General features: G+C 54.6%; 1 protein-coding gene across 1 annotated transcript in view; it reads right to left on the bottom strand.

Moving 5' to 3' along the window:
• Positions 1–15254: 15254 nt before the first annotated feature.
• The window catches only part of IMPDH1 (inosine monophosphate dehydrogenase 1), a 13596-nt gene continuing 10387 nt past the window's right edge, over positions 15255–18463 (bottom strand). The window contains exons 11-16 of the mRNA XM_077770741.1: positions 18132–18275; positions 17889–18033; positions 17419–17562; positions 17199–17282; positions 16606–16622; positions 15255–16001 (exon numbers count right to left, since the gene is read on the bottom strand). Of these exons, the coding sequence (XP_077626867.1) occupies positions 15901–16001; positions 16606–16622; positions 17199–17282; positions 17419–17562; positions 17889–18033; positions 18132–18275 (635 nt within the window). The 3' untranslated portion in view covers positions 15255–15900. The remainder of the gene's footprint in view (positions 16002–16605; positions 16623–17198; positions 17283–17418; positions 17563–17888; positions 18034–18131; positions 18276–18463) is intronic.

Genomic DNA, 18463 nt, shown 5'->3' with positions numbered 1-18463 from the left:
GCCAAGTCCCCCGAGAACGGGAGGTCGCGGGGCCCAGGCGCCCAGCTGGACAACGNCTCTCGGCCCGGCGCCGGCAGCCGCACGCTCACTCCCTGCGCGGCCCAGCAGACACAGCCGCACGCCCTCCTTCCCCGCGAAACGCAGCCTTGGGCCGGAGCACCGCGCGCGCACACGTGTGCACACACATACACACACACGCGCGCGCGCACGCGACAGCCTGCCCCAGGACGGCACCCCAGAACCATCCTGCGGTTTAGTAAGCCGTGAGAGTAGGAGTGTAGTAGCTCCTCAGTCCTCACCACAATCCTGTGGGTGTTCCCATTTCACAGATAGGTAAACTAAGGCCCAGAAAAGTACCGAATTTGCCCATTACACAGCTTGTCAGGGACTTGCACCCAGGCTCTCTGCTGCCCTCTCTACAACCTGGTGGCTTTCAACACACGGGAGTGCCTGCAACACTTCACAGGTGAACTGCAGAATGCCAATCAGTGTGTAACTCTTTTTTTTTTCTTTCAAAAACTGATCTCCCCGAAATACTCAAGAGTTTCAGAAATGTATGCCAGGAAGAATGGTGAGCCTAAACTGCATGCGCGACGTGGATTATAGCTTGTTTCCAATAAGGGATGAAAGAACAGTGAAGTCAAAGAGTATGCAGCTTCAGGAATGTGAAAGCCCAGGCCAAGGCTAACCCAGTGTTGAAGATGACAAATGAGCAGAGTGGTCACTGTGGATACTTTATGGACTCTGTTATACACTGTCCCAGTGACTGATTTAAGTAGTTCCAGCTCTTCTGTTTGTATTATCTTGGGTCTGTAAATCCCTGCAAGTGTTCCTCCAAAAATGCGAGTATTTAGGGGCGCCTGCTGGCTCCGTCCATAGAGCACTTGGCTCTTCATCTCGGGGTTGTGAGTTTGAGCCCCATGTCTGGGTGTAGAGACGACCTAAAAATAAAATACTTTAAAAACGCTGAAACAAAATAAAAATAAATACTAGTATTTAAAAGTCTCAGGAAACATAAAACAGGAGGCTCCCTGCAACCCATAAGGCTGTCCTTCAAAATCCAGACACATCCTATTGTGCTCCAAGCATTGTGCTGGATACTTTAAGAAGAACCTCACTTAGGGGCGTCTGGGTGGCTCAGTCAGTTAACCATCTGACTTCGGCTCAGGTCACGATCTCAGTTTGTGGGTTTGAGCTCTGTGTTGGGCTCTGGGCGGACAGACCAGAGCCTGAGGCCTGCTTCAGATTCTATGTCTCCCTCTCTCTCTGTCCCTCCCTCACTTTGCACTCTGTCTCTTTCTCTCACTGTCAAAAATAAATAAACATTAAAAAATAAAAAATAAAAGAATATCCTCACTTATTCCGTATCACAAGCCACAGAGAGAAAAAATTATTGTCACTGTGTTATGCCGTTGGATGTGACCCTGACCCCTTTTCCGTCTCCCCCTCCCCTGCTGCACTGTAAGGTTGGAGAGGGGCTGCTGAAAGAGTTACCTAGGGCAGGTTCTGTCTCAGTCACAGAGCTCACATAGTCATAAAGCGCTCAATTAGAGAGATGCCCTGGTGAGATGCTCAATGAATATTAGATGAGTAAGTAACACACAAATGAATAATTCTGGGGTCCATTTGGGCAACGGGGTGTGTTTCAGAAAGGCATCTAGGACTCACCTTCTCATCACAGAATCCCTTCAACTGATGTAATACAATCAGGCAACCAGCTGATCCCCTTTCCTGGGGATGCCAATGATGAAGGCTGGTATTTATTCTGGGTCCCTAAGCAAACATTGCAAAGGGCATTCCCAGGATGCACCCTCTGGGATCACTACAGGATCCCTATTTTAGTCGGGACAGCCCCCCAAGCCCTTTAGGGGCTGCCTGAAGGCTGCATGCTGGGACCCAGCCTCTGGTTTTCTCTCAGATACTTAATAAAAGTTATCCTGCTAGAGACATTTCCCTTGAATCCTCCTCATAGAAGGGCTCATTTCCTGCTAATCGTGTTCACTTAAAGACTTCTAAATGGAAAGACAGAAATAAACACACCCCAGTACATTAAAACAGCAATCTTCCATGACCAAGTAGGGTTATTCCCAGGAACTATATTTTTAAAAATATATTGAAAAGGGAAGTTAGGGTTCTGGGTTAAGATGGTGATGAAATGCATATATCTAATTTCACTCCCTCCCCAAACTCCACTAAAATTTCAATAAAGAATTTTTTTAAATCAAGAGATAAACCCTGAAGGATGGAGAGAACAGGAAAACAGGCAACAGCCACAGAATCTTTGAAGCAGGATGGCAGACAGCCATGCGGTTACTGACTTATCAGCCCTGAGGAAAAAGACATCTCAACTGGCAGCGGGGGGGGGGAATGGAGCCAACCTGATTTACATTGCAAGGTTCTCAGAAGGCATACAAACTGCCAACCACCGTCCCCCTGGAACCGTGGAAGAGGTTGCTGAAATAAAGGCCAGGATGAAAAGCAGTCAGATCCCTAGATTTCTTTCCTAACTCCAGGCCAGTGGGCTATAAGTCCCTCCCCATCCCAGCCACAGTCTGCAAGATTTTCCTCCAAGGATGGTAAGATAGAGGGTAATTGGGGGCACCTGGGTGGCTCAGTCGCCTAAGTGTCCGCCTTCCGCTCAGGTCACGATCTCACAATTCATGAGTTCGAGCCCTACATTGGGCTCTCTGCTGTCAGCACAGAGCCCGCTTCAGATCCTCTGTCTCCCTCTCACACTGCCCCTCTCCTGCTCTCTGTCTCCCAAAAATAAATAAACATCAAAAAATTAAAAAAGAGAGAGAGAGACTATCAGGATTGGAGAAGCTGCGAACTCAATTGTGACCAGAGATACCATACTGAAAATACTTAAAACGAGGGGATTAAGTGACCATGTCATATGGGACACTGAATGCAGAGACCGCTAGCCTTCTACTGTTGGGCTCCCAAAGTGCTCGGAGTAGGGTCTTTGCTGTTTGGTGAGGAAACTGGAAGATTCTATCCTGGGGTATTTCACCAGCCCTAGAGGGAAGATCTGAAGATATTGACATAGAGGTTTCCCCCTAAACAACCCAGCTGTGTCACCCTACAGTGGCAAAGCCAGCCTGTGCGTTGGCTCAGAGTTTTGACTAGCCCTCTCAGCCTCCACAACCTTAAACACGACCAAAAATTACCGACATCCAGGAAATTTTCTAATGCAAAGAGACAGACAAAACAATAAGAGCAGTAACTTGCAGGAAACAGGTTATACAGAGAGATGGAAGGGTCCAAAAGCCCATTTTTAATATCCTTAGAGAGATAAGACAAGATAGTACATCTATGAAACAAGAACAAGATACTATATAAAGGAACAACCAGAATATAGGAAGAGCAACAATTATGTCTTGAAAAATAAAATCATGACGGCAAAAAACAAAATGTCAATAGAAAGATAGGAACATGAAGTCGACTAAACCTCCCTAGGAAGTAAAGCAAGCATACTAAGAAAATAAAGAAGACAGAAGATTAAAACATTACAGGACAATTGCAGGAGTTCAACATCAACATAACAGAAGCTCCAGTAAGAAAAAAAAAGTAGAGGGGCGGCCTGGGTGGTTTAGTCAGTTAAACATCCAGCTCTTGGTTTTGGCTGGGGTCATGATCTTGTAGTTCGTGAGCTCAAGCCCCATGTAGGGCTCTTGTGCTGACAGTGAGAAGCCTGTTTGGGATTCTCTCTCTCTCTCTCTCTCTCTCTCTGCCCCTTCCCTACTTGCACTGTCTCTGTCTTTCTCTAAAGTAAGTAAATAAACTTGAAAAAGAAAAAAAGAAAGAAAGAAACAGAGGAAAATGGAAGAGAAGAAATCCTCAATGAACTAGTTTGAGGAAATTTTCCAGAACAGAAGGACAGGAGTTGCCAGGTCATTAAAGGTGTGTCCACTAAGACCCAACACTGTAGATGAAAATAAACTCACACCAAGGCAAATTAAAGAGAAGAAGCTAGAAACTTCCGAAACAAAGTAACATACAAAGGATTAGATACCAGAAAGACTTTGGATTTCTCAGCAGCAATACTACAAGTTAAAAGCAATGCTTTCAAAATGCTGAAGAGCGTTTACTTTCCACTTGAAGTTTATATCCATTCAAGCTATCAAATCAGGTAAAAAGGTAGGGTATGTATGTTTTTCAGACGTATAAAATTTCAAAATGTTTACTTCCAATGCACAGTTTCTGGAAAAGCTACTAGACAAAGTGTTCTGCCAAAACCAGAAAGTAAACCAAGAGAGCAGAAAATGTGGGGTGCAGAACACAGGAGATCCACCACAGCAGAGGGGCAAAGGGGCTCCTTGGAAGACAGTGAAGGGGGAATCCTGGGATGTCATCTGGGCACCAGAAGAGGGACTCCGGTTCAGACTGGAGCAATGCTGCCCAATTCTTATTTGTACTTGTCTTACCTTGACCATGTGCAATGAAGCTGCCGTTCTGTCCGTGCGCCTCTGCCTGCTCCAGAAGGGTTCCACCTTGCCTCGCTCTGGAGAGGAGACAGGAGCAGGCTCAGAAGCAGAGAGCACAGAGCAGCCACTGCCCCTGACCGTACCGCATCCGAAGCTCCGAGGGCCGGTGGACGCTCCGGCCCCGCTGCAGTGGACTCTGGGTCTCCCGGGACTCCCTGGTGACCTTGCTCACTGACATTTCCAGTAAAGGTTCTTGTAAACTCTCAGCGAAGCCAAAGCCACACCAAGAGCCAGAGGCTCTGCTCGGCATCCCTCTTCCCGGAAGTCTCCACCTTGCACAAAACCATCCTTTCCTTCACCAGTTAGATTGTTCTTGCTTCTCGGTGTTTTGGTTTTTTTTTAGGAACACACACAAATGTGGTGAAACCACAAACCAAAGCTGTGCAGGGCAGCCCTCCCCTAGGAGGTCAGAGCATCTTCCCAGTGTCCAGAGGGCCAGTGCCTGAACGTGGCTGCCCACTCTCTCCCACAGAGAGGAAGAATATGGAGGTGAGTGGGAAGTAGAGTGGTGAGAGGAAGGAGGCCTGAGGACCAGAGACGGTGACCAAGGAGCCCTGCCCTGCTCTGGTCCCCATCCTTCTTCCCTCCTGCCTCTGGCTCCTAGGGCCAGGGAGCTGGGGCAGGCTGGCAGAGGGTCCTTCCAGTGAGTTCCTGCATTTCGTCTCTTTGTGTCTTTAGCTCTTGGGGATTAGGGTGGATAGGGTAGGGGTCAGGGAGGTCTGCTGCACACATTATGTTGTAATTTAAAAAAAGAAAAGAAGAGAAAAGAACGGTGCTTTAATCTTTTGACAAGGCCAGCTGCTCCCAGGAGCCTGCTTGGTGGCCTCTATCTCCTTGTTTCTGCAGCCCTTAGACTTAACTCAACCTTACCGTTCTCCAGTGTATCAGATTCCTCATTTGTAAAATGGGGATAATAGTCGTCCTTCCTTCATAGAGTCACCGAGACCACTAAGTGAGTTAATATATATGAGGTGCTTTGAACACAGATACACTGTAGAAGCGTTTTCTACCGTGTTNGGCTGCGAGGTGAGGTCCCCACGAGGCAGCAGGTAGAGGTAAGGAGGCTGTGGCTCGTAGGAGCTGCGATACCATCTGCAAGGTTGATCTGTTTAAGTTTTATAGGGCAGAGTAGGCCCCAGGGAAAAGTGTCCTGGTTCTCACATCCCCGTGAAAAAGCACACGCCCTGCTTAGAGCAGAGGTCCCCTACTCTGGACCACCCAGGCACAGGATGGGGGGCGGCGCTGAGGGGACAGGTCCATGGCTGGGCTGGGGGCTCAGCTCGAGCCCCTCCTCCCGCACAGACGTGCTGGGGCAGACTCAGCTGGGCTTTGGTTTTCGACAGCCTGAAGGCTTCCCACAACTGCCAGGGGGACTCAGCTGTTTCTCGCAGCAGGGGGTGTGGGGACCCGCAGCCATGAGGCCCTGCTGCCCGTGCCCCTCCCCCCTGGTTGTGTCCCCAGCCTTCACGGGCTTGGAGGACAGAGAGGAGCGGCCGGCCGAGGGCCCGTGGGGGAGGGAGGCGCAGGCGGGCGACGCCAGAGCTGCTACGTTGGCACCCACTCGAGGCCTGGTGAGGGTGTCGGTGGGGGAGGCACCCCCTTCCAACAGAAGGGAAGCCCGCAGCCCCAGCACGGGCCCCATCCTCCAGCTCTCCTCAGCGGGCTTCCCTCACCCCTCCCGCCAAGGGCTGGGGAGGAACCTTAGAGCAATCTCTGTTCCTCATCTCAGCCCTCCTCCCCGGCTTCCTGAGACTCGATGCCTTGGTTATGTAAACGGCAGGATGACCAAATGGCAGAGTTGATGCTGGGGACACTCAAAAATCTACCTCCCCTCCCAGAGGGCCTGGGCTGGGCAGGGAATGAGGGGCGTTCTCTGAGTCTGCGCTGCTGGGAGAGAAAGGAGAAGAACCCTTCCAGATACCTCCCCGCCCTTCCCTCACCCGCCCCTCCTATCCTCCCTCCTGGGCAGTGAGTGGGGAGCTCGCTACCGGGGTGCAGGCTGCGGGTATAGAGGCTTGTGCCCGCACCCTGTGCCCTGCCCCCACCACAGGCATAGCCCCTCACGGCCGCCTGCAGGAATTCCTTTGTAAAAACCTTTCCAGGAAGAAGGGCACAGGTGAAGGGGGCAAACCAGAAACAACTATTGCTTCCAGCTCTTGGGGGCGGATTGTTTAAAACACGCTTTTGGTTTTTCAAGGTGAAATAAGCCATTCATCCAACTCTCTCCTCAATTCTGAAATCCTAATGATGCGTCTGAATCAGTCTTACTTGGGAACCGGAAGACCTGTGTTCCAGTCCTGTCCTGGGTAGAGCTGTGAAGAATGTTCCACCCCTTCTCTCAGGACTGGATCACTGCTGATAGGAGGGTGAGGTCATGTCTGCAAGAGCAACGACAGGAAACGCTTGGAGGACGGGGCCACTGGGACGCCTGGAAGGTGATAAGGGAACCCAGAGGTGAGGAGCGCCTGCTTCATCCCGGCCCCCTGGGGAAGACTGTGCTCCTCCCTGAAGGACCAGTCTCTACCAAGAGTAAGAAAGTGGCCTCACAGCCATTGTGTGCGTGGGGGTGGGGGGCAAGGGGGTGACATGGGAGGGAGGGCAGACAATAATAGATTTTAAGAACTCAAAAGCATTGAACCATTGAGAAGATGCTGGGGAGAAGAGGATGAAGGTGGATCCTCTAGACCCATGCTATTCAGTGGCTCCACTGACCAGCTCCTTGAGCCAGCGCCTCCCCTGGCCTCCCCTGGCCATGGCCCCTGGTGCTGAGTGAACTCTGGTAACAGGCTGGTTCAGAGAAGGAAGCCCAGGAAAGAGGGCTGGAGGCAGACCCGAGAGTAAAGTTTCTTAATCCTTGGAAATTGAGGCCCTTCTGAGAATCTCGTGGAAATTCTGCTCCCTCTGCCCAGAAAAATGAACAGACACATGTAGATCCCCCAGAGCTCATCCCTGAACCCCAGACCATAAATCCGATCTTTCCCTCTGTCTCAACATTGCCCAGGTACTCATTCCTCTGTGCCCCAAAGGCAGAGACACAACCCCTGCCTAGGGAACTTGCAGGCCGGATCAGGATGCAAAACCCCAGGGACTTGAAGCCAAAGCAGAGGGCTTCTGGGAGGGAGGCGCTCATTTCTAGTTTGAGGAGACGGCCTTCAGATCGCAGCAAACCCACAGGCTCTGGAGTTGGCCAGTCCCTTCATCTATAGAGTGGGGATCCACGCCCACCTCACAGGATGGTGAGAGAGAATATGGATGGTGTTTAGCATGGGGTAGAGTGAGGCTCATGATACAGGAGCTGTAAGTACTCAGCGAGCAATGGAGGGAGGGAGCATCCTAACTAGGTGTGGAGAGTTGAATAACAGCCCTCCAAAGATGTCTAATCTCTAGAATCTGCGAATATGGTACCTTCCACAGCAAAAGGACTTTGCAAGCATGACTATGCTAAGGGTTTGAGGTGGGAGATTATCTTGGATTATCCTAGTGGCTCCAATGTAATGGTAAGAACCCTTATAAGAGGGAAGCGGGAGGGTCAGAGTCAGAGCAGCTGTGGAAATGGAAGCAAAGGTCAGACGGACAGGGAGATTTGAAGATGATGAGCTGCGGCTTTGAAGATGGAGAAGTTGCCATCTTTAAAGAGCCAAAGAATTCAGGCGGCCTCTAGAAGCTGGACAAGACAAGATAAAGGATTGTCCTCTCAAGCCTGTAGAAGGAGCACAGACTGGAGGATCTATTTCAGATTTCCAAGCTCCACAACTATAAGATAATGAATTTGTGTTGTTTTGAGCTGCTTCGTTTGCGCTAATTTGTTATAGCAGCCACAGTAAACTGATACACTAAGCCTTGCCAGAAGAGGCCAGAGCCACTGGGGGGAAGCTACGGTACAGAGGGAGTTAGGAGGGGAGTTTTTGTACTGGGCAGGGCAAGGGGTGAGCCTGGGATGAGAGGGGAGGGCCGGGCACGGAGTGCTCAGCCTGTGATCTCACCCTTGGCCAGCCACAGCTGCCCTGGCATCCGGACGCCTGTCAGCCTGGGGTTACATGCCTCACTGGGCCAGAAAGGGATCCCTGTGTAGCCAGGCCCCAGGCAAGGGTGGGGGTGTGGCAGAGAAGGCTGGTGCCAGGGGAGGGAGCCCAATCAGCCCTGGGGCTGCAGAGGCCACACCAGTGGAGGGAGGAGGCCAGCAGGGGCTGGTGAGGTGCCCTGTCACCCAGGGCCCCACCAGCTCGGTCCTGCTCTACTTCTCTCCTTAGGGGCAGGAGCATTCCCTTCCTCTCTTGTTTTTCCTTCTGCACCCTTGGGGGTCTCCTGGGCTCCCTGGGGAGAGAGTGGGGGGTAGGGAATTTGGGGCTAGACAGCAAATGGTTGGGTCACAATTGGCTCAGTGGCAGACTATCTGGGTGACCTTGGGCAAATCACTTGCCTCTCTGAGCCTCCTTTCTCCTCCAGAAATGAGGATGAGAAGTCTCTACTACATGTGGCTGTATCAAATGACACAGTGCTTGAAAACAGAGTCCCCAGCATAGAGTAAACCCTATCTTTGCATCCTCTGCTTGCTGGACTCAGCGGTGTGTGTTAGGTGATGAATGTTTTATAATTTCATTCATTCTATTCAGCAAGTATTGATGAGCAACACTGCTTTTGAGGATGAAGCTATACAAGGGAAAACAGACTGGATACATACAAAGGGAGAGTATGTGATGTGTTATGGAAAACAACAAGGCAGGAAAGGGAGGTGCCAGGAATTGAGGCAGGGGAGTGGTTTGCAGTTTTGTGCAGGGGCGGGGAAGGTCTGTCTAACCAGGTGCTGCTGGACCAGAGACCTGAGGACAGTGAAGCGGTGAGGCGCGTCTCACCTGGGGGAACAGGTAGAAAGCAAGGTCTGACGTAGTGGGGCTAGATTGTGAAGGGCCTTGGAGGCCACAGGAAAGGCTGGATTTGACTTTCACCCCAGGAAAGTCACTGGAGGGTTTTGAGCAGGAAATGATATGCTTTGGCTTACTTTTTTTTTTTCAGGGGTGCCTGGTGACTCAAAGAGTTTTATTATTTATTTATTTGGAGAAAGTGTGAGTGAGGGAAGGGCAAAGAGGGAAGGAGAGAATCTGAAGCAGGCTCTGTACCAGCAGCGCAGAGCCTGAGGTGGGGCTCAAACCCCCAAACCGTCAGATCACGACCTGAGATGAAACTAAGAGTGAGAACCTCAACCATCTGAGCCACGCAGGGGCCCCTCCTCTGGCTAACATTTTGAAAGAACCACCCTGGCTGTGATGCGGAGAAGACCCTGGTAGGAAAGCAACCTTGGGGGCTAGAAAAGCCTGAGCTCCTTGGAGTAACCAATGCAAGAGATGATGGTGGCCCAGACCAACCGCTGTTGGGGGAGACTGGAAGAAGTGACCAGACTGAGGACACATTGATGGAGGCTCGCCCGCAGGGTTTGCTGATGAATTTAACACAAAACGTGAGAGCAAGGGGTGTTACCAAGATTTTTTGGTTTTGTTTCATCTGAGCAACTAGAATGGAATTGATATTTTTTGACAGGGGGTAGACTTAAGGAGGACCAGATCTGAGATGATGGGTGGGGAAGTGGGATGGTTAATTTTATGTGCCAACCTCACAGGGCCACGGGGTGCCCAGATAGCTGGGCGAACATTATTCTGGGTGTGTCTGTTAGGGTGTTTCTGGGTGAGATTAACATTTGAATCCGTAGACTGAGTAAAGCAGATTTTCCTCCCCAATGTGAGCTGGCCTCATCCAATCTATTGAAGGTCTGAATAGGACAAAAAGGCTGAGTAAGAGGGAATTTGCTCTCTCTGCCTGGCTGTCTTCGAGCCGGGACACTGGTCTCCGGCTGTTGGCTTTTGGACATAGACTGACTGGATCGCTCTTCTGGTTGTCAGGTATAAGTAAACGCTTATGGTTACGGTCAGCAAGAGATCCTATTTCATATCCACATGGAGATGTGGAGCAAGCGGGTAAACGAGATCGAGAGGGAGGGAGAGTAGATTAGATCTTTGAACTGAATTTGAATCCTTCAAATCTGTCCCCTGACCCAGTTCAAGCCGGTCTTCTCTACACAACTGCTGAAACGGAATCCTTTCACAGTCCTGGGCTCCACCTCCATCCCTCTTGGAGATCGCTCCTATCCTTGGTTTCTCTAGAAAGTTCACATAAGCTCCAGAATTCCTAAACCCCCTCTCCTCCAACTCTGTGGTCCTCTAACAAAGGGGAGCCTCACTGCAAGGTCCAGGGAGTCCTGAGTGGAGGGGCGCCCCCACCCAGCCCAGGCAAAGGGGGCCGCACTGCAAGGGACGGATTCATCCTTGGCTCTCTTCATCCACACCGAGTGCTCCTGGTCCCCCAGAAAGCCTCACCCCGAGGCCCCTCACGCCAGCTTCCCTGAGGGGCTTGGACACCACACCCACCAGGAGGTAGGGTGGAATGGATGGGGGGGATGTCCAGGCAGGACCAGCTTCCTAGCTGAGCTCACCTCTTACCATCTGGTGACTTGGGAAGTCACTGTCTCCGAGCCTCGTTTCCCCCGTCCATAATACAGGACTAGGTGCTGCTACTGCCTTATGGGATTGCTGAGAATAAGATGCACCTACCACAGTGACCGGTGCTTGGTAATAAACGTCTGTGGAAAGCAGGTCTCTTAGACTCCATTCCCCACTCCCAGCCAGCTTTTCTCCTTTCGGAGAGACTATTTTACTCCTGTGTTCCTCCTGTCCTTCAGACGCCAAATTTTACTGTGGACATGGGTGACCAGGGAAATGGTTGCCAAGGGCAGGGCTTTTGGAAAGGCTGCCTGTTGCCTAGGAAACTGCCCCACTCCTGGGTCCCTGGGGTCCCACAGGTTGATGGGTACTGGCGCCACCTGCTGGATGAAGTGCCACACTGCTCTTAAAGCACTCAGACCAGGAATTCCCTCTTCTGCAAGCAGGGAAGGTGCTCTGCCCCTGCTCCTCTCCCCCCAGTATCTCCACCATGAAAAGTCCTTTCCTCCTTTGTGTCCCTAGATATTCCCAGAGACCAGAGGCATGGGAAGGAGTTAGAAGCATCGTGGACCATGGGAGGGATGGAAGCAGTACAGCATCCTTCCCCACATGGAAGGACCGAGGGCTGAGGATTCCTGGTAGTGTCGGGTCCAAATGAAGTTCCTCCTTTCAATTGATTTCCTGGAGCCTGGAAAATATTTTGTTCCCCAGTAGCTTTTGTCAGAGGAGCCCCTTCTTGCCTCAGACAAAGCCCAGGGGGCAGAAGAGAAGCAGAAACCCGCTCTGAGAAACCACGTCTCCTGAGTTGAACGGAGGCAGCCCCTGCCTGCCCTTGCCCTGATGTGTGGGGTCAAAACATAGGAGGCTGTTGGGATGCCTGGGGCGGTGGGCGGGGACGGGGACTTCTTTCCCCGATGAGGATCATGAGTAGAGAGACTAAGGCACCTAGAGAGGGAAAGGCTGATCTCTACCTGTGCCAGGCTAATACTGCATCCTGTTCCCATACCTTACCTCTTCCCTGACACTAGCTGGGCTGGGGGTACAGCTCCCTCGGGAGCCAGACACCCTGGCTCTCAGCCCAGAGACTCCTGTTGCCAATGGGCTTAAGAGGGGGTAGGGCAGGAAGTTGGGACCAAGGGCTCTTGGGTCCCCAACCCTATCTTCCTTGCATATCTGAGCTGGAAGGGAAAGGAGGCTGGTGAAGGTGACCCTGACACCCTACAGGTGAGGATAACAGGTGTAGGAAGCAGGGTTCTGGAGCTGGGACCTGCTAGGTAGGTGTTGCCAGCAGTTGCACGCTTTGACCCTGACCCTACCTCTGACCAGACACCCTGCTCAGCTGGAGGTGGAGGGTTGCTGGGGGAGGGGGGTGAGGTGGAGAGAACTGGCCCCCTAGCCCCCTAATAAGGGAGAGGTCTATGTAAAAAGGGAGAGGGGGCACAGATCCAGAGAGGTTGGGGTCGGAGTCTGGCTCTTACAAGCTAGGAGGGGTCGTGAAGGAGCAAAAAGCTTTAGTGTGAGGGTGGAGGCAGGAGCTGCCTCTTCCCCCTCTCTTCCCTCTCTCCCCCCCTCTCCCCATGGTTCATCTCTCTTCCTCTCTAGACCCCACCCCCCCCATGTGACGAGATGGGATGGAGGGAATTGAGTCGTACACAGCTGGGGTGCTGATCCCTCTCCAGGTTGGCTGCCCACCCACTTCCTGACTGGCACTAGAACCACAGAAGCTGATAGAACCTTCAGAGGGCTAGTCTGGTCCCTCCCAAGCTACCAGGTCAAGCCACATGAGTGCCCTTGTGCTCAGCCTGCAGATGTGGGGGGAAGGTGGGGCCACAGTCGAGGACCACCCACCACCCCTCCATCTGTCCTCCAGGGTGGGCCGACCATGGCCGCACTGCTACCCACCAACTCTCTGACTCCATTCACCTGTACTGCAAGCCGTACCCCCCGGAGTCCCCTGGGCCTCTGCCAACAGCATCCACTCCGGCCCTGGCTAGGCCAAGTAGCTGCAGCTCTACCCAGCCTGTGGCTCTGATGTGCCAGCTGTGGAGAGTGCCGGGCCACTTCCTGTGCCTGCACCGGAGCCTGGGCCAGACTGCCCGGGAGCTGGCGTTGTGCTGGGGGACTGGGGCACTGGCCAGCTGCCTGCTGGTGGTACACACCCTCTCCCTGCATGGCTAAACCCCTGTTGCCGCCCACCACCCAAGACCTGAGCAGCACAGGGCCCAGTGCCTATGTGGCCACATCTTCAACAGCCCGGTGGCAGTCAGCCTGGAGAGCATGCAGCTAGCTAGGTGAGTGTGCCAGGGTGAGGGTGAGGGGGTGCCTGGGCCACACAAACCAGGCTAGACCCCACGTGGACACATTCTGCTGACCCTGGGGTCTGCGATCTGCATCCGTCCCAAATGTGGCTCCAGACTGTCTCTGAATGTCCATCTGACGTAGCCCTCCTACCCAGAGTAACTGTCCCTTTGTCCCATCTGGGCCTCCCCTACTGTGGCCGAATCACACAAGCCAGAGTGAGCATGTTGTCTGGGGCGTGCATTCATCGCCAGCCTCCATTCCTTTGGGGAAGGGGAGGGTGAGTAGGACACGGGAAGACTGATTTACTGAGCACCCCATAACCTTCCACGCACTTCTCACGTAATCCCCGCAGCGCACGCACGAGGTAGGTGCTGTGTCATCTGAAACTCTTTTCTTACGGCATGTGCTTTGGCAAGTCTCAGAAATCATGTAATTGGATTCACAGATTTCCTCCTTAACGGTGATTCTCTAACTTGGGGATGTGTCAGAATCACCTGGGCCTGAGTGATAATTCAGAAGCCCAGAACCTATCCTACTTCAGTNACACACACACACACACACACACACACACACACACACACACACACACACACACAGAATTTAAGGACCATTGTGCTTGAACTCCCTCCAGAAGAGCCAAAGTAAGGCTAACAAACCTCAAGTAAGGTGAAGGTCATTGTTACAAGGTAACCCATTCTATTGGTCAGCTCTCCTTGGCCAGTTAGGTCTAGCTCAAAAGGAAAATACACCCTTGAGGCAGAGCGACTTTATATTTCTTTAAAAACCCTTAGATCTTATTCCTCTCAGGTGCTGGTCAAGCTGATTCTTGTACAGTTCTTGTAAACCAACGTGAAAGACTAAAACACGGCCTCATTTAGGTCCGTCCCTTCTCGGTTTTTACCATCCCCATGCGCATCACCTCGGACTCTGAGGTGCTCCCTGAGACCACAGACGCCAGGGGGCAAGGCCTCCAGAGACTCCCAATGACCCAGTCACTTTGCAACAACTCCTGGAGCAGTCATTGAACTAGCTCTGAGCCTACCCAACAGTCCTGCCCTCCAGTTCTTTCCTTCTCATCCCTGAAGATGCCACAAAGCTGGAAAATGCCACAGTGAAAGGCTGGCGCCAGACCAAGGGGCTCTCAGGAAGGGCCTGGGAGAGGGTGGGTAGTGGCAGGGCATGCCGAGGGTAGCCTGAGGCAACCCCCCACCCCCACCCCATCCCCAGCAGTCGCAGGAATGTTTGTAGCTGTTCACTACCCACACGCTAGGGCCTCCTACATCCTTTGCTCATTGCTGCCATTGGAGCCTTCAGGCCATCTTCCTTGCTTCTGCTCCTGAGTGCTGTCTGCGCCTTGGTGGCACAGCTGTGTGCCCAAGGACCAGCTATAACAACAAAGGCAGAGGAGGGCAATGTGGATGTCCCCGGACCCCCAACCCTAGGGATATTCAGCAGCCCGTGTGTCCCTGCTGTCCCCATCAGGAGGGGCTGGAGGCTGGGACCCAGGTGCTGAGCTGCAGATGAACAGTGGGAGCTACCCCACTCTACCTGGTACCCACACGTGTGTCTCAGCTGATGACCCTGCAGGCCCTAGGCTCAGCGGTCAGGGTCACGGCCACGCTCTACTTGTGCCTGTGTCCAGGCCGCACCGTTCGGCATTACGGGGGTGAGGTGGGTACCCCCGGGCAGCCACAGTGAGGCTCCTGATCCCAGTCTTCTACAAGCACGACCTCTGCCACACCGCCTGCGTGAGCTGCTGGCCACTGGCCCGGGACACCTCCCATCTCGCGGCCCACCTGTGCCAGTACCCCCTCAAGTACCGCAACGCCCCCCTCACCCTCCTGGGGAGGCTGGGCCTGGAGCCCCTTGCCCACCGCCCCCAGCCCAGCTCTGACGGGGGCTCTGGGCTCCAGCTCACCACCAGGATAGGGGCCAGCTGCCCAGTGGACAAGGGGCAGAGACAGGATGGCAGAGGTATTGAGACCTCTTGATTTATTCAGGTTATTTAATATACAATGACGCAACTGTGACCCCAAAGTGTGCAAAGTTAAAGCCTCTGACTGCAGCTGAGAGGAGAGGGCAGGAACGGTACACCTGGGGGTGGCGGGGAGCCAGGAATGACAGGTAGCCTCCTCTCCAGGGCCAGGAACAGGGGGAGTGGCCTGAGGAGCAGGGCCCGGGGAGCCTAGGGCCAGGGGAAGGGGGCAGAGACCTCCCTCTGGCCTAGGTCAGGGGCCCAGAAGTGCCACGTGGCTGAGGGGGCAGCAGCCCGGGAAGGGGCCAGAGGCAGGGCCAGGAGAGCACCATATCTGGGGTGGGGGTTGGGGAGGGAGGTGCCCTACAGAAGCCAGGAGGGGCCACCTGCCCCAGGGGTGGGAGCCAGGCCGGAGCAGGCTGCAGCGAGAAAGACCTGAGGCAGGCACAGGGCCTGAGAGCCCAGGCTGGCTAGGCTCAGGGGGACTGAAGGAGGGGGGCCCCGGGGGGCTCCCAGGGCAGCCGAGCCCCAGGACCAGTCCTGACTCTGCAGGGGAGGGCCAGGAGGGGCCACAGACCCTCAGAGGCTCCCCTCCTCTCTCCCTGGAAAGGAGCTGGGGAATCCGTAGTGCAAATCTATGGACCGCTCAGTTATGGAGGGAGGCTGTGCTCAAAGGGGCACCCTGGGGTGCACCCCCTCCACTGCCCCGGCTTCCACCACCATCCTCAGTACAGCCGCTTCTCGTAACTGTGGGGACAAAGCAAGAAGGGAGCCAAGAGTGGGTGTGTGAACCCTGCTCCCTTCCCAAATCCCCTCGCCATTAGGCCTTGGGCTGCTGGGGTGGCCCCATATGGGAGGCAGGAGGGGGAAAGAGCAGGCCCTGTGCCTGTCTTCCCCAGGCCAAGGCCCCTCAAAGAACCGTGCCGGGTCCAGACACAGCCATGCTCCTCCTGGCCACAGCTACAGCTGAGTAGGCCGTCCTCGATGCTGGGGGTGGAGACAGAGCTCAGGACGGCACAGTCCATCCTCCTGGAGCAAGCTCAGAACAAGCTGAACCTCTGCTGCCCATGTCTCTGCCTCACCCCTGCACGCACCGTGGCCCCTGTGGTCCCTGGGTCCTGTCCAAGAGAGGGAAGCCTCAGGCCTGAGGTCAGGGACAGCTCTCGGCACCTCCGCTGGAGGAGGGGCTCCTGTCGGCTGCCCCCCGCACAGTGGTAGCCCTAAGGTCCATGTCCCATGATTATACCCCAGTGCCGCCCTCAACCCAATGCCCCCCCGCCCTGGGCCCAGGTCCCACCCACACTGCCCCTGCTCTACTCTACACTTGGCCCCGGGCAGCGCGGTTACTTACACGGCAGAAAGGTATAGCTACAGGAGGATGGGGCAGAAAGAGACACAGGTTAGATGCTGTCTCTGCCTGGGCGGGCAGGCCCTCTCTCAACCAGGGCGGGGATGCATGCCTGCAACTATTGCTGCCAACTAGCACTGCTCCCGCCCACGGTGGCCCCGGCACCAGCCCTGGCGTCTGTCTCTCTGCCCCTTCTCCCCGCCAGAGGGCTCGTGCCCTCTGTCTCCACCAGCCTGCCTGAGGCTGCCACCAGCAAGAGCCCAGCACCACCAGCCCCTGCCACCAGCCACCAAGCTTCTGAGCAAGCAAGGGACTGGGAGCCCGGGAGGGGCTAGCGGCCACATCTCCCATGCCCTGCTCGGGGAGATGCCCGAGGGGAGGGGAGGCGCCGGCCTGCGTGGGGGCTAAAGGTCAGGGTTCAAGGGTGGGCTGTGCCCTGGAGGACAGGGTGACAGGGTCATCCGGCAGCGGCATCCATCCCTAGAGCAGATGGCCCATGGGATCCCTGAAACGCCAGCCTGGCCTCTGCACCACGGCCCCACCTGCCCGACCCAGTGCCAGCCAGCTGGGGCAAGGAGTCCCTCCCCCCCACTTACGAGTGCAGGCCATGGACACCACCCTCGATCTGAGCCGACATGGTCCGCTTCTCAAACTTGAGCTCTCCTGAGTACATCATGGACCTGCAGGCAGGCAGGTGGAGCAGGTCAGGGCCACCAACAGGAATGAGAGAGAGAGAGGAAGTGGAGAGGAGCCAGGAGCCTCCCAGGTACTCCCCACCTGCGCCCCACCCCCACCCCCCCAGGTCAGAGCACTCACCGCAGGACCGACAGGCTCCGGGCACCAATATCCTGGCAGCCATGTTGGATACCTGCTATGAGGTAGGGCACGAACTTCTGAATGGAGCCTTTGTCCTGGATGGAGCCTGAGACACCCTGTGCGATCTTCACCTTATCCCCCTCACTGTGTGGAGGGTGAAGAGACTGAGCCAAGCAGCCCATGATTCAGGGGCACCTACCCTACCTCTCAAGGGTACCAGCAGAGGGGATACCACCCAGAAGGCCCCCCACCCCCCGCAAAGTAGCCACTCCCTGGTTACTGCATATAAAAGCATGGGTTCGGAGTCAGATGGCCCAGGTGCTACCCCAGGTCCACTACCTGTCCCCTGTGCCTCTGTTTCCAGAACTATAACATGGAGATTGGGCACCATCTTGGGAAGTCAAAGGTGGTGTGGATGCTTAAGGGTTATGGGCCAATATGCCTGGGGCTAGGGTTCAGAAGCAGGGCACCTGAAGTATCGTTTCTGGCTGCTGCTGCTCTTCTCCATGGCATCCAACGAGCCCATGCCCCGGTACTTCTTGAGCCTCACCCCATCCGAGAAGAAGTACTCGCCAGGGGCCTCCGTGGTGGCAGCGAGCAGGGAGCCCATCATCACTGTGGTGGTCGAGGGTTAGTGCCTCTGCCCTCCTTCTGCCCTCGCCCAGCTCCCCGCCACCCCCCCAGCCCGCGCATTTCCCAGCAGAACCCCTCACCTGTGGAGGCTCCTAGGGCCAGGGCTTTGACCACATGACCCACGGTCTGGATGCCACCATCAGCTATGACCGGCACCCCAAAGCGCCGGGCATACTCAGCCACCTTGTACACAGCAGTGCCCTGGGGCCGACCACAGGCCATCACTGCAGGAGGGCACACAAGTCAGAGGTGCCAGTGGCGGCACAGGAGCCTTGTGCCCTACCTCTGGGGAAAGGGACGGGGCTGGACGATATTTCTGAGGCGTAAGACAGGTGGCAACAAACAACAGGGTAAAATGTCACTTCAGGGACCACTCCACCCATCCCAGCACCGTGCAGGATTCTGACGGGGG

Source organism: Crocuta crocuta, unplaced genomic scaffold (genome assembly GCF_008692635.1).
Source record: "Crocuta crocuta isolate KB4526 unplaced genomic scaffold, BGI_CrCroc_1.0 scaffold266, whole genome shotgun sequence".
In the NCBI taxonomy this organism is placed as follows: Eukaryota; Metazoa; Chordata; class Mammalia; order Carnivora; family Hyaenidae; genus Crocuta; species Crocuta crocuta.
Note: the sequence above shows the minus strand (reverse complement) of the source record. Positions and strands in the feature narration are given on the sequence as shown.